The sequence below is a fragment of the Dermacentor silvarum genome, chromosome 10 (assembly GCF_013339745.2).
Source record: "Dermacentor silvarum isolate Dsil-2018 chromosome 10, BIME_Dsil_1.4, whole genome shotgun sequence".
Taxonomy (NCBI): Eukaryota; Metazoa; Arthropoda; class Arachnida; order Ixodida; family Ixodidae; genus Dermacentor; species Dermacentor silvarum.
Window position 1 is genome coordinate 109,156,274 of NC_051163.1, and position 22,694 is coordinate 109,178,967.

The window sequence follows — 22,694 nt, forward strand, 5'->3', positions numbered from 1 at the left end:
CTAGTCGGAATGGATCTGCTAGGCCCATTTCCAACTTCTGCTACGGGACACCGATGGATTATCGTAGCCACGGACTATCTAACGCGCTACGCCGAAACCAAAGCCCTGCCGCGGGGAACGGCCAGTGAAGCAGCTCGATTTTTTATAGAGAATGTTGTACTGAGACATGGCGCCCCCACAGTATTAATAACTGACAGAGGAACTGCATTCACAGCCGAGCTATTGGGCACAGTTTTAAGACTTAGTGGCACATCTCATCGGCAGGCAACGGCGTACCATCCGCAAACGAACGGACTCACGGAGCGCCTCAATAAGACACTTGCGGATATGCTTTGCATGTATGTTGATGTGGAGCATAAAAACTGGGACGAGATATTGCCATATGTCACCTTTGCATACAATACGGCTCAGCAGGAAACAACGAGGATGACACCGTTCCGCCTTCTCCACGGTCGCGATGTCACAACCATGCTCGACGCAATGTTGCCGCATGAACATGGATGCGATGGCGTCGAAACTGATGCTGACTACATCACTCAGCGTGCTGAAGAAGCCCGACAACTTGCACGCATACGTATTCGTCGGCAGCAGGAGTACGATGCAGGGCGCTATAACCTTCGCCACCGAAGAGTCTCCTACGAGCCTGGAGAGAGAGTTTGGGTCTGGACTCCCGTTCGCCATCGTGGCCTTTCAGAGAAACTACTGCGGCGGTACTTCGGTCCGTATAAAGTCATACGACGTCTCTCTGATGTCAACTATGAAGTCGTTTCCGATAGTCCACATTCCTCAAGGCGTCGACGGCATACACCGGAGATTGTGCACGTCGTCCGGATGAAGCCTTATTTGTCCGAATGAAATCACTGCAGCGTACGCGTGGAAAGATCCTGGCGTCGTCACGATAAAGCATCGGGACGATGCTTTCTTAGAAGGGAGGCAATGTCACGACTAAAGAAGACAATGAAGGGATGGACACGAGCGCAAGCATCTCTCTCGCCGAAGAAGTTAAAGTTGGCGCGGACAATTATTGCTGGGCCTTCAATATAGAGCCTGTGTTTGCTGTCGCACCACCGTCGTTCTGTGTGCCGTTTTTCGCATCTTGCGACAATATCCTATCTTTCGCAGGCGTATCCTTCCTCTACAAGAACTGTAACGTACGCGCGAGTACGAATATCAAAGTACATTCGGTGCCTCCATGCTGCGGATCACGTGCGGTCACCTTCAAAGAAAAGATGGAGAACAGCGTCATGCAAAGACGCCACAAGAGAAACAGGCAATATTATTTTCGCAAGATTGTGCTATACAAGCGCTGAAGCACCGTTCAAGACCGCGCGTCACCGCGTGAGCGTCCAGCGGAATAACGCGGCGAAGGGTCAGCTACGACGCCGGCCACTGCGGTGCCGTCCCGCTGTCTCGCCTGGAAGCGCGTCCTCTACCACAATTTTTTTTTCACTTTGGTACAACGCAAATTTGCGTTAAAGCTCGCCGCCTTGCCTTCCTTATACCCATTGTAACTCGCCAAGGGTCGGTTCTTCCAAGCCCTCGCTGTTGCTTTTTACTTTCTTCCGTGCTTTCTTCTTTCACTCTACTGACCTCCTCTACCTCTTTCCTTCCCATGAGCCCTTTCTTCGATCACGAAACAACTGTAGTGCTGCAACGGGGCAAAGCACACTAAAGGGTGGACTGGCGCTGGCAAAATAACGACTAAAGCGCCGCCGTGTCTCCCTCCGGCGGATTTCCTCAGAAAAAAAGAGCATATCCATGCGCTCTAACCGACCGAGTTTCTCTGGCGGAGCCTTGTAGTGGTTACGGAGTTACGGCGACAAGTGCTTCACTAGTTCCGCACAGACTGTCACACAGAACGCTACAGGAGCCAGCCATTTTCTATGCCGGTAGTGGGTTTGGAAACTTTGCTCGCGCTTGTAGATTGTTCCGGATGTTCTGGGGCCATCGCTAACAAGTTTGGCTTCGACGCTTAGGACGTTTCATCCTGCGGTCACTTCTCAGAGGTGAGTGGTGAATGTTTGTACTATTTCTTAACTAGCGACAAGGCCGAGAACAAATTGGGATCTCTTGCATGCTTTCCGCCGTTCTCCTCGCTAGCTTTGTGCTCGGTCTTTGTTGTGTGGCTTGAAATTTTCTGCGACCGCCGCGGGATAAAGAGAGTTTCGGCGCGCAGCAGCGGGCCGCATGAATACACGCAGCATCTGTCATGAGCATAATTTCTGTGTCATTTAGCTCTTTTATTTGGCAGATTCTGTCGAGAAATCTCGGAAGTTGATCTGACGCTCGTGACGGGGGGCGGGGGGGGGGGGGGGGACACCGTGGGGCAAGGTTCTGACTGGTGTTGTAAAAGTTGTTGTAAAAGTCGCGGTGCGCTTTTTTCGTTGTTGTGTGTACGTCGCATAGACTTTCTCGCGCCTGCGGTGCTCGTGCGGATTCAGTCACGCCGGATTATACCTTTCTCGCGCCTTACGGCACTCTAACTTCGAAATCAGCTAGTAGTGCGTAGCTCTAAGCCCGGTTCACTGAGAGGTCTTTGTAAAACACTGCCTTCTACGCAAGCTTTAATGAATGACATCGTTCGCTTTCATGGATGGCCTGCGTAAGCGAGCCAGTACAATTCACGATGACCTTTCAAATGCCTTTTTTTTTTTGCATTCCTTGCTGACCTCGGGAACCTTTCTAGTGTACAGCGGACGAGTACGGAGCGCGCACAGCCACCCTACGGCTTTCTAGTTTGTAGTATCTGTGACAAGCTAGTTGTCGGTGTGGTGGTTTGATGCGTTGTTTGGCGTCTTTGTTTGTGCGGTGACGTTTGGTATAACTGCTGGTGCAATCTCATCAAAAGTGCCCTCGCACTAATTTATCTGAGAAAAATAATCGAAAGTTAATGATCTTAGCGCGCCATTCCCGAAACGTTCAGGTTATATTGAGTGTTCTTATGTAAACATGTTATGGTCCAGTACTGTTAACGTAATAACAAACTTACTGCGATGGTACCGACAAGACATTTCAATTTTTCCCGCCATGGACTCCGAGATGGACAACGCGATCGTTATCGGACGCCACGATAGTGGGCCTCTTCGATTATCCGTCTCTGACAGTCCCGGACCGTCCGAGAAGCTGCACACGCAACACTCATTGGTTGAAAGCACTGCTTCGGGCAGTCCGTGGCTGTCGGGGACGGATAATCGAAGAGGTCCAGTGGCACAGCATGCGATCTCGCATTAGGGAGAATAGATGCCTCCAAGTGCGTCTACCCACATGTCGAGCTATCCACACACACTATTTATGGGTCGGAGAAATGGGGTGGCTCAGATCACATGTTCTGCTTCTGAAGTTAGCGGTAGCATCACATCAAGAAATTTACATTAAAATATGGGGTACTTCGTCCACATTTCAAATTAAATTTCGAAGTTTTTCATATATTTCGTGCTTTCGTCTCATTCACGCTGTGCTCTATGTAGTATAGAATCGGCGGTGAAAGTAGTTATAAAAAGTTCTTTATGAGCACTTGCAGCATTTTTTTTTCACCTGAAACATTAAGAAAGTAAGCCTGGTTGTATACAGATAGCATGCAAGTAAATTTCCAATAATTCTGCTCCGTATAATTGCTTACAGGCAATTTGAGAAATACTTCTGCATTTTTGGTTTGCTAATCTCGTCTTACTCCAAGCCATTCTTGAATGGCTGCGAAAAAGAAAAGGCTTAGTGAAACGCTCAGGATTGTAGTCTATTTCCACAAATTAAATGATTTTATGCATGAAAATAAGATTAAGTTTGTTGCCAAGGGTTTTATAACGAATCAACCTTATTTACATAAATTTATCAGTTTTTTGTTTTTTTTTTTTGTTTTTATAGAACTAATGCAAGCTGATTTGCAGTGCAGGTTCCCCGCGTGTTTGCACGCCATGGCCTGCTCGACATTGTCAGAAGACATAACAGGTGTCCTAAGAGGACGCTGCACAGATTGTGAATGCGGAGGATTTCGGCGAACAGCTCAAATAATCAGCTATGATAAACTACCACCTGGGTGGTGCATCCTCTGCGGCCACTCTCCAGCTGCGCATGGAGCCTTAACCCCCTTCAGTCAGAGAGCTAATGAGAGTAAGGATGGCTCCCAAGTAACGCAAAATGTTGCCATAACGTTCTCTGAATGTGCACAAATGTCGGCATATAACGTTGCCTACATGCTGCTAATGTCCTCTTTTTTGATCGCCACACAACGTTGGGTCGTAACGTTGTGGCAGCGTTGAGCAGCACATTCACGACGTTAAAATAACGTTAACAGAACTTCCTGGCAACGTAATGTGGATGTTGCCTTTGTCACTTGAGCTTTCAGGCAACGTACGTATGTGACGTTCAAGCAACACTCAACTGACATTGCAGAATATTTGTAGACATGCATAACAGCAGTGCTGTCAGCATGACACGGCTGACAGCACCACAAACCCTTAAATTTATATTTGCTTGACAGATAATTTACTCTAGTAGTTTTCATGTTGCATATGCATGAAAATGTGAAACAAGAATTAGTGAAAAACAGCGTTTATTACGTATATATCTTGTGTAGCTTACCAAGATATCTGTGTACCTTACCTTGTGGTAAGGTACACTATACAAGTAAAATAATGCTGTTTTCACCAGTTCTTGTTTACATTTTCATGCATATACGACATGAAAACTACTAGAATGCATTATCTGTCAAACAAATATAAATTTAAGGGTTTGCGGTGCTGTCAGCCGTGTAATGCTGACAGCGCTGCTGTACGGGCAGCTCATCTGTCTTGCACTATATATAGTACCAATGCGCCCTAAGCCAGAATCTTTAAAGTGTTTCACATGGTGGTTTGCCTGACTTGTCTTGCTGTTGTCCATAGCACAGCATATAAATGCTAACTGCAAGTAAAAGTGCACAATGCAAAGCTGCGAAGTGGTTCATAAGAACAATTTTTCATTTTGGCTATAACAGCAAGAGAAGCAGCATGCACGTCCAATGTGCAGAGGTTCTCGTATAAAGGTTCTCGCACCAGGAAAGTAAATATATTTATTCCACAAATGTTCATTTCCTTAAACATATCATTTAAGCTTAGACCACAGAAAAAAATCAGTCTTTGCTTCCGACTTACTGCTCTAAAAATCATGTGTCGGTAGCTGCATGTGCTTTCAAGAAATTGTATAATAGCCAACATCAGCTGCTAAGACCAAACGCTAGTATGTAGGAATTGTTTGTGCAGGAGGAATGTGGTGGTTGAATATGCACCCATGAATATGCATTGGTCCACCTTAAATAATAGTGAATGCCATAGACAAACCTGGTTATAATCTCAAACCATGCATTTATTTACTGTCTGCTTACATCATCCTGGCAAACAAATGACACATAACAGTAACTTAAACACTGATAACACACTTAAATATATTTTCTATTAAACATCAAGGTCTTCTATCGCATATTAAGACTCTACTAACAGCTACAACTACAACACAATATATTTTGCTTTCCCATGTAGGTCAGACTTCGAAATCCTTTGCTTTGTGTCGAGTTCCCTTATTTCAATAGCTGAACACAATTTATACTTCTTAATAACAGCACAAATACTGTCCTCCTTCACTTTGTAATGTACAACACAACACAGTAACACTGCGGTTGGATACTATCTCCTGCCAAGCATCCAGCCAGTCTTTTTGCCTAAGCTTGCAGACATGGCAGCAAGTGAAGTAGTCAACACAGCCCAAGGCGTAGAGTAACAGAAAGTCATCCAAGCACTGACAGCCAGCCATCACTTTTGCAGAGGATGGACAGCAGCACAAGTGATGCACACATGCCTCCCTCGGTAGCTTCACTTGCATCCAGACCTCACTGGTTTCCAAGTCAATAATGCGGTAACCTGCAGAGACACCAATTACATCAAACTATAAAGTGCCATCTGAAACACTGAAGTAAGCCATGTTTACTGTGAAAACAGGCTATAAAAATGCTTACAAACAACTTAAGCTTCGCATAACTGTGAAACAAACAATAGTGACTTTACACAGGAGAATAATGCAAAACATCAAAAAGCAAAATTTCAGTAAAACCTAACCATTATAGCTGTAAGTTTGGACACAAGGGCAAGGAAAGCACAATAAACAATACCCACAACTTCCTTTATTGCGCTAAGCAGTTAAGACGTTAGTATCAATATATTCCTTTAACATAAAGCTTCCTTGCAATGCCACGGCTGCTTGTTACATCCAGTTCAGTCTTTGAAGAAAACAAAAATTAACAAATGATGTGAATGCTCTACCACGGTACCAAAACCACATTTCATTCGTGATGAAATAAAGTTCCAATGAGTGAGTGATAAATTTGACTTGTTGGTACAACATATTGGTGAATTGCAGCACAGATATTGACGACAGAAAAGACGAGACAATAGACGTGTGCTGACTTCCAACAAAAAGCTTTATTTTCAGCGACCCATGTTTATAGCCAGGTTGTTTTTATGGAACGAGGGGCACAAAAAATAGCCATGTTTATAGCCGTCACTCATCACATTGCACACGCGCAATTCACACCCTTAGGTAGGTCAACTCTGTCTGATAAGTGTACAGATGCTGACACACAGAGCCAAGTCGCGCAATCTTTTCAGCTTCAATAATTTCACGTGTTAGTTGATCACCGCTACTGCTGACAACAGTACACCGAGCAAACAATGGTTCACTGGCACATGAACTGCAACAACATGCAAGCCAACTGTCATGCACGTTTTTCTTGACATTATAGAGTGTTCTCTCAGCTGGTCATTGATACAGCGTCCTGTTTGGCCTATGTACTGTTTACCACAAGAAAGAGGGGTACAGTAATTCATGTGGCTAACATAGGTGACGAACGGATTTTTGTGCTTTTTGTTACACTTGTGTGCTGCCCTGAAACATTTCCTTTGATTACACAACTTTATGAGCTTCTGAGGTGCAAAGAAGACAACTTTAACTTTGGAACGATCTGCAGTTTTCACGATATTGTGAGACAGCTTATGAATGTATGGTATGACAGCCACTTTAAGTCGGTCAGATACTGGAGTGATCACATGGCAACCACTCGGTGCATGTGCTTTTCAGAGTAGAGGTCATGTGGTCACTGCATCTGACAGACATAAAACTGGCCGTCATACCCTACATTCATAAGCTCTCACAATATCAAGAAAATTGCATATCATTCTAAAGTTGTGTAATCAAAGGCAATGTCACAGCATGCCACACATATGCAACAAAACACCAAATTCCGTTTGTCACCTGTGTTAGCAATGTGGTTTATTGTATCCCCCTTGTGGTAAACAGTATATAGGTCAAATGGGACACTGCATCAATCACCGGCTGAGAGAACACTCATACAATGTCAAGAAAAATGTGCGTGACAGTAGGCTTGAATGTCATTGCAGTTCGCGTGACTGTGAACCGTCGTTTGCTCAGTGTACCGTTTCCAGCAGAAGCGGTGATCAACTAACACGTAAAATAATTGAGGCTGAAAAGATTTCGCGACTTGGCTCTGTGTGTATCAGCACACCTTCTGTACACTTGTCAGACAGTTTACTTTCTTCCTAAGGGTGCGAATTGCGCATGTGCAATGCAGTGACTGACAGCTATAAACATGGGCTAGCAAAAATAAAGCTTTTTGTTAAAGAGTTGCCGCATGTCTCTCGTCTTAACTCTTGTGTTGTTGCCTACATCTGCACAGCAATTCAGTGCCTGAACGACCAGCTACAACTACGCTACAGGTGTTGCATATCGGGAGAAGGGTTGAATATTGCTCTACACGGCAAAAGTTGCCGTTGCTATCCGCGGATGACGAATACGGAAGTTCTGGCCTTGAAAAAACCAAATTAGAACGCGAGCTTTTGGAAGCGGTGTTAATCGAAAATTCTGGACCTGATAAGTAGGTTAGCGCCACTTCACAGGCACTTTTAAACAAAGAAATGCAACTCATGAGTAGCCACAAATAAGCTGGTTTGTTAATTCTGCTTTTGTTTCTTCTTAGGCTACCTAAACGCGAAAAACTTTGTCACTCGATTCAACCGCTCGGCCAAAACCAAGCATGAGAAGATGATTTTTTTCTCCTCAGGGGTACCACATTTCGAAAGATATGCATCAAATGAATCTGAAAAGTTAATCATTTCGGTGCAATACATGCATTGTTACAAACATTACAAAAACTTGAAAAAATGTGAATGATACTTACTACCCACAGCTTCCAATTTATCGGGGCTCAAAATGTCGGCTTCTCAACAGCATTGCCGTCCTTCAAGCACCGACAAGGAGCCCCTGTGATACTCCTACACCGAGCGCCAGGGCTCCCCACATCAGTTATGTCAGTTCTTTGCAGAACAGGGAATCCCGGCGATGGCACTGGAGCAGGCCCCAGTTATCGTTGCCAATGTATACAACATTTCCTAGGTGTACCTGCAATAAAAGATGGCAGAGACACATTAAGACAGCTTGCGTGTGGGAACGTGAAAGCACCTTTAGTCAACCAAATGGCTGCAATGTGATGTGCACAGTGTGACACGCACTAGGCACACCTTAAGTCAGCCAGAACCAAAAAGCTGCCGTGGCGTAAGGGAAGCGTGCTCCTTTCACACTCCAGGTTCTATTCCTACTCAGTCTGCACACCTTTCTTATTAAAGCAATTAATTTGCTTTGTTTACATGAACCTACCTAAATTTCACATTACTCCAAGCGTTTTGATGTGCTTTTATTGCTTGTGCAATAGGCCATCGGTTTTATGTCAATAAGTGCTGGTAGCAAAAAGAAATATGTCTAACCGTGCGATAATGTAACCGGAAATGGCAGGTACGTCCAGTGGCATTAGTGTGGGGGCTGCACACAAAGTTATATAGCTTACCCTGTTTCAAATTTATTTTAAAGAGCAGTTTCAGTGAGCCCAAGTAGAGTCTTTCAGCTTTTTGCAGTGCAGAAACAGGTACAGTTTGTGCCAGCCAACCAGATGAAGAGCTCTCCTAGTAACTGTCTCTAATCACCCTCTCAGCAATTAGTGGTAGCCAAAGTATAGCTTGTATCTCTACAACTGACACATGTCCCATTTCCTTAATGTGGTATTCGTCACTGATTTTTATGGTCAATTGGTTGCCATAGAGGAACAATCGAAATTTGGCGCGCAGCACCAGTCGTGTCAGTGCATTGTCAAGTGGCACGAACATATTTCTCCCTTGAGTGAATTATGGTGCTCTCCTGGGCACATGTTGAGGCACCAGCCAGTCTGCCCCATGTACATTTGACTGAATATATACATGATCAAAGGAACAGACTATGCTACCCCTGACGAACACAAGACAAATTGGGTTGCATCTTTACCTCAGCAAGCCTCAATTCTCATGTGGACTGCTATGCACGACAGTTCACAACTGAATTCAGAAAGGCGAGCAGGCAAGGGAGGTTTGCTTGGTTAAAGATACCACCAAATTTGTCTAGTGTGTATGAGAGGCAGCTCACTGTATTTTTTTCACAACTGGTCAAATGTACACAGAGCAGACTGGCCGGTAACTAAACGGTAGCTTCCGTTTGGCCGTGCATTGCCGCGATAGGACTTCAGGCTGAATTAAGATCATCTGTTTTCACCTACGGTGAAAAATTGACACGAGAGATCAGTGAGGCATGCCACATAAACAAGACATGCGAGCCAGACCCCATGATCAATTCATGAAATAAAAGGCGTCCTTTCTAGATGACAAGTGATTGAAGTTAGTCTGCGCCCATATTTACTTTCCTTTTTACACAAATATCATTTATTGTGATTTTATGCCTTTATATTACAACTTACGCCTTCTCTCTGAACGAAATTGTGCACAACATAAGCACACATCTAGTGTTGCTATTTTTAATCCTTCCATCAAAATAAATGGTCAGTTAGCAGCAGTCATGTTGTATGGTACCCTTTTCCTCCCCATGTAAATTCTATCCTGAAAAGTTACATGAACTGACCGGCAAACTCATACGTACACTACAAATTTCACCTAGCAAACACGGCTGGTTCTTAGAAAATGCACAAACACGGTGATAGGTATCTGTTGGCATACTGTAGCAATAGTAAGTGCCAGTTAGCTTCAACACTAGACAGTTTTATAGCATATGCAACTAATAGCGTACGCCTATACGCTATAGTACAGCGTACGCTAAACAGCACACATTTATTAGTTTTAGTTGGCCTGCGAGATCTTCCGATCTCAGAGGCCATATGCCATCGTCGCACCTATCTCTCGACTTCACTGACAGGTGGCGCTGATATATGTCGGTTTCCCTCGTTAGGCTTCGTGTCGTTCGAAATGAGAAGCGATCTCGAAAACTCCACAAGGTTAACCATATTACACTGTTGTCAAAGCGGCCTGACGGTAAGCGAAAGTTGCTTACACAGTCATTTTCTACGAACGAAGCGAATTCTGCAAAAGCCACGCCAAATTCAATTCGAAGTGGGCAGCGGGGACCACCGCCATGTTTAACGTAAACTACACAAACCACGCACAGACGGTAATGCTAAATCTGAGAAATAGCATGCATACGCTAGAGGTCGGATAGCGTTCTGCACATGCGCAGTGATGACCCACTATTTTATATCGTACACAATGACATAGCGTACGCTAAACTAAAACTGTCTACTGCTGCAATACTTCAGCTGTCAGGCATCTACAGTGCTTATGACACCACAGAAGTGTAAGTGCACAACAAAAACAAGTGGCGCATCAACCATAAATTTGACTTGAGAGTAGTGACAACATAGGCCGTTTCATGTAGCTAAAACACTAGCCAATATGTAGAAAGTATATGCATAAGTATACATACCTATAGATATTTGCCTACCTAACTTAAAACTATAAGAGTTGCAGTGCATATGATGCTTATTCTAGACACTGGTATTTTTGACAAAAATACTCTTAGAATCAGATATAATGCTTTTTCAATTCATCCAGCCAGTAAATGAAGTCGTACACATATCATTATAATTTGGACTTGCAGGTTGAACATATTCTGACCTGAGCAGCGCCAAGCAGAATGAATAGACCGAATGCCCACTGTGCTGACCAAATACACAGGATGAAACAGAAAATATGGAAAGGGACCCCAAAGTATTAGAAATACTTCTTGACAGCTGTAGAATTAGGGCTTGTTGGTTGATTGTCACTATTAAAATTACACTAAAGCCAATAAGACTGTTCTGTATGGTGTAGTTGAAATCAAATTCATTTGACGAGCAACATTGCAATAACCAGCAAACATGGCAAGAGCAAGCAGACATGTGCGAAATAGTGTGCTTTTTTAATAATAGAGCATCAATACAATGAACTACCTACCAGTTAGCTATGTGTTCTATGCTGTATTGACTTGAAAAAAAGAGAAAAATAATGTAACTGGACATAGACTCGCAACTCCTACAATGCCTACTTGCATGAATGGGGATAGCTTGCCAAGAATATTAAAAAATGGGAGAGAAAAAAGCAGGCTTACTAGAAAACACTTCAGAACTGTAGTAACTGCAGCACAGTGAATACTGGCCTTAATGTATCATTTCAAGAAGTTTGAGCTCATAAAAGGTGTATTTTCCAGTGGCAGTTATTCTTGGAACAAGACAGAAATAATCGTGAATATGAATGTTAAACAATGGTAAGCACACTGTGTGCTTACACCTATGACATATCTGGCCCATTACACTTTGAATTCTTATATGCGCAGAAGCTGCACAAGGGTGTAGTGTAAACACTAAAAATTCGGAAATAAAATCCTACAGCATAGGAAACAGTTTCAAAACAAGAAAACCAAAATGAAAAGTAATAAATAGTGTGTACTAAGCAAAATTAAAATGTAACTTGCAGCCAAGCGATTGATGCAAGAAAAAATACTTAACATCAGGACATGTTAGGTCTACTTTTATATAGAACACAATAAGGTGTGCATAACAGCTATGAACACAAATAAACAGCAAGTTGCATAAATATTTGGCCTATTTAGTAAGCTGTGTTGACTAATGTCGATTAACTTATCCACAAATGATACCAAAATGCTACTTTCTGGAACACGTACACTACATACATACCTGACCCGACCATCCAGATTATACGTTGCACTACGGCAGGCATAGCCAAGAGGTCTGGTGGCTCCTCCGTTATCTAGGCACTGTTATGGGTCACAGCCTCGCCACTATAAAATAAGTTCTGTGTTAACTTATAGCAGTGGCACACAGCTTTATAAAGCTGTCAAATTGTCTAGACATGCATGGAGCATCTAAATATAGTCACAAAAACAATGTTTGCATTATTGCAGGGTGGCAACAGAGCACAAAGTAGAAGTCACTGATGAATGTCTTGATAATGGGGACCCTTTGATCACAGTAAAATTATTGACAGGCAGCAGCACATAGCAAAGAAATGTTTGTTTACAAAACAATTCATTTTTTTTTCATGACTCAGTTTAACTTTCCCCTGTCATGTTTAGTTACGTATAAGGTATGTCAAAACATCTTGTCTTAAAAAGTAAGTTGGACTAGTAGCAAGCTGTGATTGCTTAAATTTTTTTTCTCTAAAGCTGCCGTAAACCGAAAACTTCGTAAGCAGATATTATTTACAACGTTGAGGCAAGGAAACATGGCAAGGAAACAAGTTTCCTTGGACAAGTAGATATGAAACAAGTTTCCTTGCCATGTAAGCAAGGAAACGTCATTGCAATAAGAATCGGTAAAGAGGCAAATGAGTCATTATGCAACTTCAGGAGAAAAGCGGGAGCTCACGCGCCGCACGCACATGATGAACACGATTATTTTCGAACGTTATATTTCTCATCGGAAGAAAACGTTTATCAAGATTTTCAATTTCGCATCGAAGCAATAAACTTGCGTAACTAAGCGCTGACAACCAGCGTTCAGCAAGCATCAGCACAGGTATCACTGTTGTCGCGGGACTTCTATTTCATACGCTCGCGCACGCTATGCACACACGAGCTCACACAACACGCGCGTAGTTAGCCAGCACGATTACTTACCTTTTGAATGGTACGACGCGGTCGCGAAGCACTCTCCAAGTTGCCGGTGCTGCGTCGACGATGTTACTCCCCGCATACATGCCGCTGCGTAGTGGACGAGCTGAGGCGCGCTAACACACATTCTTTGCGACGTCCACCCAACTTTCCAGAACGAGAACAAAGAAACCGCACTCCACGGCATAAAATCGTTGGGCCACATTTGCCTGGCGCGCCACGCATACGGCGAGTTTGCAGCGTGACACAAGGTATCTTCAGGCACTTCTGTGCACGCTAACTGCGACCTACTTCATAACAGCAAACACAAAAACACACGATCAAGCAAACGCGACGCTCGTCGCACCCCGCACATACGACCGCCATCACAGAACACGGAGGAAAAACAATAGCGCCGCCTGCATACTTGTGAGAATGTTGTGGCCTCTGTGATGACAAAAATATTAACCAGTACACTCGCATACTAAAATTTTGTGCCGGGTTACACACAACTACGTATAGATGTTGCGAGACAAAATAACTGTAGAACAATCTATATTTTACACTATAGTTTGGCGTAGAAAGAAATTCTAAAACGTATTTTACCTTTGAATTGCTTCCGCCATCTGCAGCCAGCATAAGCATGGCCTTCGAGATTAGCTTCGGTTATCCTTATCAAGCCGTCGCTGTGGCCTGATTTGAACGGTTTGGGCTGTCTCGAAGCTGTCTCGAAGCTGTCTCGAAGCCAATCCATGACGTTTAGCGATGCTGCCTACTTTTCCTACGCCGTCACTTAGTTTTAGATAACTTTCTGATGTCGTGAACATGAATTGTTGCCTCAGGAATTGTTGACACGATATCGGAGGTACAGATGTGCAGTGTTCGATGTTTTCGTGTGCGTTGTAACTGTTTCAGGTGGAAAGGATCAAATCCACGAGGGTTGATAGCTCGTGTGGCGCAGGTTACACCCGTATCGTCCGCATTTCCTTTCGTGTCGGTGTGTTGAATGTGCGCGGGTTTTACTCCTGTCGTCCGTACCTTCTGTGTTTTTCGTGCGGCTCGCGAAGATTCCTCCTAAAAAAATCATGTCTGCTGCGTGCACGTGTCCTGTGTGGTGTGTGAAACAAATGTGCGCTGGTGTACGGTGTGTTTGCAGCCCTATTGGTGGCTTATAGTCCTTTGCTCTAGTGCCGTTTCTATGATGTAAACTATACTTGAACTGAAAAAAATGCACTGTTTTTTATATGGACAAGTAGATATGATCTGTGTGTATCCACTGTGCAGTGTGCATGTGTTCGTCATTTTTATGCAGCTCGTATCATGGGGCTTGTGCCTATTCATGATGGCCCTTGCTTAATGTTTCCACTTTTATGGGCATGTGGCGTGCAAGCAGTCACAAAGTCTTGTGCATTTGGTGTGGAAGAAGGGAATACTTTTATGCGTAACTTTGTCTACTATAGGTGAACCGTTGCAACAATTAGCATTTTTTCCATGTGAATGCTTCTGCCATTTGATATAATTTGTAGCAGATCTTATTTGTGGAGAAGCATAATAACATAATTTAACATGGTGTTCCTTAGAAGATATTAATTACTGCATAACCACTATACATCTCCATACCTCACTGTATGATAAAGATGAATGTTCAGTTGAAAGTTACAATATCTTACAGTTGCATGAACGTATACATGCGAAATGCTACAGCAGCCTGGCATCACATTAATGTCAATATTGGTGACATCCGGCAACGTTCAGGGAACGTGCTGTTTTGTAACGTTGCTACATTGATACCATTTACACGTTAAATTGATGTTTACACGCAACGTTGACACAACGTGGGTGTCAGGACGTTGCTGTGACATTTATTTATGACATCACTTGAACGTACAGCTGGCAACGTACATTCAACGTTGAGGTTGGCTGTTTAACGTTGCCTGACATTTGTTACAATCAGGCAACGTTTACGCTACGTTCTGTGTTACTTGGGCTGTCACTTGTCTGCACATATTTAGCAAAGTAGCAAGTTTATTTGGCCGTTTCGTTTCCTATGGCTCACTTGGTGGTAAAACTATGCAGTGTAGCCTGGTTTCACCATAATTTAAATAAAAGCATTAAAAGAATATGCATTCTGAACCTAATGCAAAAAAAAATCAAAAGTGAATTCTGCATGCCTTGTACACTGCATTCAACTTCAACCGCATGAACAACTTGCATAAATTTTAAATATTCCGTTTAATGTGCTTTTATTTAATTTCTACCCAGTTCGATGCCTTGTGCATTGTATTTCTGCATGTGTGCCTTGTTTTTTATTCCTGGTAGCCAAGGTGCCTACCTCATTTAGAACTATATTATGCAAGTGCTCTTTAGGGTGCAGATTAGATTAGGCTGACTGCTTTTAACCTGATCAAACTGGATGTGCTATGCAATATCCAGAATGTATTTTAGTATGCACCAGCAATAAATATCAATACCATAGTAGAATTCCAACTTGTATGCACAGCGCAAAGAGACACCTCGGATGATTTGATGTAGCATCATGTAAAGCATTGCTGAGCTTGTATTAGTTGTATGTGCGATTTAATGAAAATGTGTATCTACACATATATGAAATCTTTTATTAGATTCCACCCGAATGGAGCTGGAAGGACAGCACAACTACAACAAAGGTAATCCAGTTTTTTTTAACACTCCCTTAAAGCTTCTGTCAATAAGCTCACTTTAAAAAGAAATTTTCATTACTGGAAGTAAACATACTTTTGGCTTAGTGATTTTACACCTAATTGATCAAATGCTTTCTTTCTATTTTCTTGAATGCGCAGACTGTTGGCTACAGTTTCAAGAGGAAGCTAATATGTTGCCCATGCAAACAAGCCTTCCGGCTTCAACAGACTGTGGTGAAGGCTCCGCAGACGGCCAAGTGAACCGCATGACAACGCAGCACACGAGCAGTGCTCTGGCACCAGAACCAGCTGCTACTCCCATGAGCTCCACAGCTCAGGTAGCTTACCTGTGTAAACACTGCGACTTTTCGTCATATTACTTCAGTCGTTTTGCTAAGCATGCCAAAGAATATCATCCTGGTATTAAGGAATACAGTTGTGCCATTTGTAAGGTAACTTTTGCTGCACTTAGCCGCTACAAGACACACTATGATGAATGCCATGGACCTGCACAGATATCAGAGGAAATTCATGGTTATACTGAATTAAGTGGCCTAGAATCTGGAGAAAGCTATGCAGAGAGCTTAAATATGGATACTTCATTAGAACCGGATGTTCTCGCACTTAGTGATGAGGACAGGATGTCAGATTTGTGCAGGCTGCTTGAGGGCAAACACAGATGTTCAAAAACAGTCGTGGATACTGTTGTGAAAGGTGTATCAAATTTGTTTTATGCGAAAGGCCTGCACTTTGATGTTTTTAATTTAAACAGTGACAAAGCACGAAAACGTTTGTATGAAGCGAATTGCATCTACGTCATACCCAATGAGATTGTTCTTTCAAATGGTAGTCGGGCATACTATGTACCATTGAAGTCCCTCTTGCAAAATTTATTCCGACATCCTGAAGGAGCAGCTTACCTCCAGCGACGCTTTTCCTTTTCTGAAGATGGTTTTCTCAGAGATATTTGTGATGGCGTCAGGTTTAAGAGTCGTGCTGAGTTTAAGCAGGAGAATGCTTTAGGGGTCATGCTTTACTGTGATGACGTAGAAATTGCTAACCCTTTGGGAATGAAGAGGGGGACATGTGGAAAGCTTACACTGTTTTATGTTACATTTGCAAACTTTCCAGTTTCCAAAAGGTCGCAGCTGAATTCTATCTTCCTTCTTGCTGTTGCAAACTCAAGAGACCTGAAGACATCAGCCACTAAAACTGAACTACTTCAGGATTTTGTCGAAGCCATGAGCTGGCAGGCAGAGGAATTTCGGTCCAAGTGAAGGAAGGAGAGATACGGCCAAAAGGGGGCCTGGTAGCATTTCTGGGTGACACTCTCGCAAGCAGTGCTATAGCCGGCTTTAAAGAATCTTTTTCACCAAATGTGCGGTATGCATGCCGACGCTGTAAGGCACGCACTTGTGATTTTCCGAATATATTTTTACACTCAGATTGTCCTTTGAGGACAGACAGGGAAATTGAAGCCAAGGTGCAGCAGTTGCTCAGCACAGAAAACAAGGCTGAGCGGAAAGAGGTGTCAGCTTCTTCAGGTATTAAAGGCCCATCTGTGCTTGGTCTAGTTACAGGGTTCTCTTTAACTCGAGACGTGCTCTTTGACCCTATGCATATTCTTCTAGAAGGAATAATACCCAAAGAAATTTCTTTGTTTATGCGTCACCAAATACACACCCTTCGTTCATTTAGTCGAAAACAACTAAATGATTCCTTAAAGGCATTCAAGTTTCACCATTCAATCAGTACCAGTGAGTACCCACGCATGTTCGATGCGTCATTACAGCTTGTGTCATCAGCAAGTGCAACAGCCATTCTTGTAGTGCACCTCCCGCTTATTTTGAACAACATTGTTTCTGTTAATGTCTTGGGGCCGACATACGAATGCTTGATTCTTATTTGTCAAATTATGCAGCTGATACTTTCTCGAGTTTTGAGCATTGATGCATTGGGTACGCTCGAGTCGCTGATTATCAACCACCAAAAATTGTTCCTCAGCTGTTATGGGAAGCAAGCTTTCACGCCAAAGCTACACATGTTGATTCACATGGTGGACCAGATCAAGGAGTGTGGACCAGGCCACCATCATTGGACTATGAGATATGAGGGGAAAAATGCACTGCCTAAGTCCAAAAAGCTCTTCAATTTCAAAAATGTTCCGTTTTCAGTAAGCGAATTTTTCCAGATTAATTTGTCCCATTCAATGTGGCATGGGAACGGAGAAGCAAAAATTAGCTTTCTTGATGGCACAAATGAAGACCAAAGCGGCATACCTTACCCTTTGTCGCCTGCCTTCGTTCAAGCAGGCTTACCAGTTTCTTCACTAGATTCTGTTGGCCAATCAGTGCAATCAGTAATGTGTGACAATGTTGTTATTAAGGTGAATGACATTATGATGACTCAGACTGTATCTGGTGATGCCGGCTTTTTGAAAATCACTGTTATTGTCCAGTTTTTGAAACAGGTATTTTTTGTATGCCATGTTATGGTCATGGAAGCTTTTGACACAAATTTGAACTGTTTTGTTTTGAGGGCGACAAACCATGAGTTAGTTGTGTCTAAAAAGAAATTCTTGCTGTCTTGGCCTCTCTATGTATACAAGCACGACAGTGTTTTTTATTGTTTGCCTCGGTATTATTCTTCCTTGCCGTAACTGTTGACCTGCCATTTTTTAGCCAGGATAACACTTTGTACTTAGCTGTCGTTTGGCTCTTCCATCACCTGCTGTAGCTTGCAAGTACCCATGATTTTGTTAAGTGCATTCATATAAGTTACTAGCATAAAATGTGTTTACGTTTCTAATCATTCTAGAAAATGTCGCACCACATTTTAGCTGTGATTATCTCGTTTAGTTTAAGTAACACATTTTTAGCCTAAATAAAATTTGAAATTTCAGCAGTGGCAAGCTTTTTCTATAGCATTCATTTAATAAGGGATATAGGAATGACTGCTCATGAAAGTATTTCTGTTGTCAAACGTCCCTTTTAACATTTTCTTAGGTGTTTTGTCTAAATGAAATAAAATTTATTACTGTGAACGTTTATTTCTTTTAATACTTGGTGTCATTCATTGTGTACATTATTCCATCCATAGGAAGCCACCAAGCAGACTTGTCGGAAGTGGGATAAAAACTTTCTTCCCTCTTTCTCTGCATACTTAAATCCACTGCTCCATGGCCAAGAAATGCTTACTATGGCACGCCGCCGCATGACAGCACAGCTAAGAGATGAGGTCATTGAATTCCTTGAGTGAGTAAAATTTGCATGGTCATATCCTGTGAGGCATATTCATAATTAGGACTCTCCCTGAGCATTACGCAAATTCTCTTTCAGAAAGAACAACTTGATTAAAAGTTCTAACTCTGCTGTCAGAAGGTGGAACTACTGTGCCTTTGCAGAAGCTCTAAGTGACGCCTATCCACGAATGGTATGGGAAACAAAAGGAACTGCAGCAGTTCAGCAGCTTGGATGGGTGAGCTTGGTTAAATCATTCCTTATGGTTGGAATGAAAAAGCTTTGGTGGGCCATTGATTGAAACATCTGCTTGATCACAAAAGCTTGCATGAAGCATAGGAGAGGATCAATTTAATGTTACGGCGGCTGTATCTCGTTCACCATAAGTTGGCCATAGTTTTGCTACTTTTGCTACAGTGAGCACCAAGTATATTAAAAACCCCATTTCCGGCTTGTAACCATAGGAAATATACTTTGTTTTGTGGTATTTGTAGAAATCTGGCAGATTTGTGGCTTTTTTAGGTTCGTATTTATTACTTGTCCACTTGCAGAGGGAGTTTATGCATTCAGTCAGCAGCACAAGAAAGACAAGAAAATTGCGAATGAAATCCCTTTTGACGCTGACCTCAAACACTTCTGAACAATCAATTGATATCTCGTGCGATGAAGCACAGCGTGAGTTGAAGGTGAGGGTCGCAGTTTTTAGTCAGCCTTGCAGGCCATTTTTATTTGATGCGACAAAAGGCTTCCCATTTTATATTAACACTCAGCACTGCAGATATGTCACTGTTCCACACGTATATTTGCTTGTCTTGCATGTCATTAATTAAATAATGTGACCTAATGAACAGGCAGTTGTTACATAGCCCTTATCTAATATGGCTTATTGGTGCACAGGCGATTTCAGAAAATGTGACAGACCCAGAAAGAATTGATCTCTCCAGAATGAACATGTTGCTGCATGCAACCATTGAAGTACGGAAGAAAAATCCAGTCGAGGAACTCCCTGTATACTTTTTGAATGCAGCTGTGGTAAGCGTATTTACATAAACGAGTAACATTTTGCATGAATGCCTTCACATTTTTTCAATCTGTTTTGCCTGTTGAAGTGGCTATTGAACGAAAATTTTTACGTTGAATTCTTATTAGGCTTTCCAAAAACAGCACGCCGCACGCTTGTCTGCATTTTGTTTGCAATGCAGACAAGTATTTGCAGACAGGTTTGAGAGCAGACATTCTTAGTACATAGTACTTTTGCAAGCACAGTGCATAAAAACTACAAGGAAGGAAACAGCACCAGAACAGACTAAATCCTAATGATTCAGACTATTTTGCAGTAAGCAAGAAAGTAAGAAAATGAATTGAAAGGAACATGTTTTTGTAAAAATATAGATTGTGTTGGAAAAAAAGGGGCGCCTGAGACATTTCATTACAAAGAATAAAAGCCTCATCATTACAAAAGCACTTTGAAAAGTTCAAATGTGCCCAAAACAAACCAACGTGATTCAAAAAACGTACTGAGTGTTTGTTTAGACTACTTTTAGAAAAAGGCTATGGGCTCAGCGAATGTGGCATTTGAATGATTGCGTATACTGTCTTTTTAGCTTGGCATGGAGGCTGAAGTTAGGTTTGGGGCATCACTGCACGCTATGGAAAGTGAGCTTCATAAAATCCGGGAAAAACTCAACATGGACAGCTTTGTTGATATTGACTGCTATCTGCGTCCTAAAAAAGCAGAATTTGCTTTAATATCTGTGGTGAGTACCTAGGAGGAGACATAAGCAATGTTAATTCATTGCATTCAGGTGCCTAATCCTTTCCGTAATTAAAGTTTCTAATCATTAAAACACATTAAAATGACTTTGACACATTAAAAGTACACATTAAAAGGACTTTGACACCGATAAGTTTCATACTGATATTAGCTTAAATATTTTAAAACACCTTAAGGTAAACAGCCCTTTGCAGTACATTAAGTGTTATGGCATATGCAGCCTGCAAGAAATGCAGTAAATTTGACCTAAATAATGAATGCATAACAAGTAACCTCCTTAGTCCTACTTTTTTCGCACATTTTTTTGCATGACCGAATATATTTTATTATTTAAAGGGGTAAACGTTTAGAAAGGGCTCAAAACTGTGCTTGTTTATATTAATGTGAAAATGCTAAAAAACTTGCATGATAATGATGTACATAGAGGTGAACTAAATAAACTTTTCTTTAGGACCCACATGATGCCAGCAAGCTCCTTCCAGGGCCATGTGTTGTCATGGAACCGGGAGCCGAAAGAATCTTATGCAAGCAACAGACAGTTCATCTTGTGCCTGGATGTTCCGTTGAGCATGCATTAATCCTATGCTTGACTATATATTTCGTACTAGATGTCTCCTATCCACATGCATTCGGACAGTCCTTAGGGTTGCTACAAAGCATACTGTTAAAGAGTGAAACATTTCAGGAGTGCTTCATGTCCCAAAAGCTGAAAGGTTTGTTGAAGCAGCTGAAAAGCTACCTGACAAAGACAAGGTAGAAGGCTAGCCAGGCTGCAAACTGAATATGTAGCTAGCTGACTGCTTCAGACAAGCTCTCTTAATGTTTTTTTATGTTGCTTGGGTGATATGAGCAGCCAGTGCATGCTGCTCATTTGTATTGGCAATTGACAAATCTGTATAAGTAAAAACTCATTGAACTGAATACTATATGCCAATACTTGATTTACTTCTTGTTTATTGTGGTTTTCCTGTTTATTCCAACTGTCTTGATGTTCTTGCTACACAGACTTCTGTATAGTTGTGTACTAATGTTTATTCTTTAAGCTGGCCTTGTATTATATAAATAGTTGTTTGCACATAACCGTGCTGCAGAAAGTGTTCTGTGGAATAAAGTGTTCAAAAGTGTTTTCCATCCTTGTTTACTTATTCAGTACTGTCAGCCAGAATATCAGGCTTCGTTAGTACTGTACCTCTGTAAGTAGCATTTCATAAGGTTGAGTGCATTCAGAAATAGAATTCAGCCTTCAGATCATGCCCACGTAAAGCATTGGCGTCAGCTATCGCGATTGTAGTCTCACAGATTGTGTAGCACTGCAATTTCATTTAATATGACATGCATCTACAATAAATCTTAGGCATGACACCCGAACGCAAATGCTGCAGCCTTTACTGCGGCCATTCTCAAGACTTCACAAATTCTTTCATTCATTATATTGAGCACTCACTGATAGCATGGCTGTTTCCGTGCACATGCACCTAAAAAGTTATGTTGCCATTTTTAGGCGCAATGAATAAATGGGTGACTTACTGATTGGTCATCTCATGGCACCAGCTTATGTAGACCACATTTGGCGTCATTCACATGTCTGGTATAACTAAACTGATATGACATTTAAATTAGACAAGTCAGCATTGACTACTATAAATTTGTTGTATAGCTGAACTGTCAACTTCAAGACAATTTTTATTATAATATAAAGGCATTGCTTTATAAAACAGTTGTTGCTTTACTGCAACGCTGCCCAGATATGTTTTCATGGAACAATTACAGGTAAAATTATAGAAAATGTGTGCAAAACGTTCCAAACAGTAGGTGGAACAGTGCTATGCATATCACTAATGGAATTACTGGAGCTATGATCCAGCTAATAAACAAGTGGAACGCTGCTGCGCATAGAACCCAATAAAAATAACCAAAACACTGTTCCATATATTTTATCTGGGGCGCAAGTTACACTTAAGTAAGCGGAACTTTTTTGCAAAAAAGTTCCGCTTACTAGCTGGAACTTATCTGGAACCAGAT

General features: G+C 42.1%; 1 protein-coding gene across 1 annotated transcript; it reads left to right on the forward strand.

The window, feature by feature from the left end:
- Positions 1 to 1,806: 1,806 nt before the first annotated feature.
- On the forward strand, positions 1,807 to 20,280 carry LOC125940696 (uncharacterized). The gene is made up of 6 exons (XM_049657137.1): positions 1,807 to 2,006; positions 15,621 to 15,665; positions 15,819 to 15,997; positions 18,759 to 18,913; positions 18,998 to 19,136; positions 19,796 to 20,280. Exons 2-6 carry the CDS (start codon positions 15,632 to 15,634, stop codon positions 19,946 to 19,948), a joined length of 660 nt encoding a protein of 219 aa, XP_049513094.1. The 5' UTR covers positions 1,807 to 2,006; positions 15,621 to 15,631; the 3' UTR covers positions 19,949 to 20,280.
- Positions 20,281 to 22,694: the final 2,414 nt, after the last annotated feature.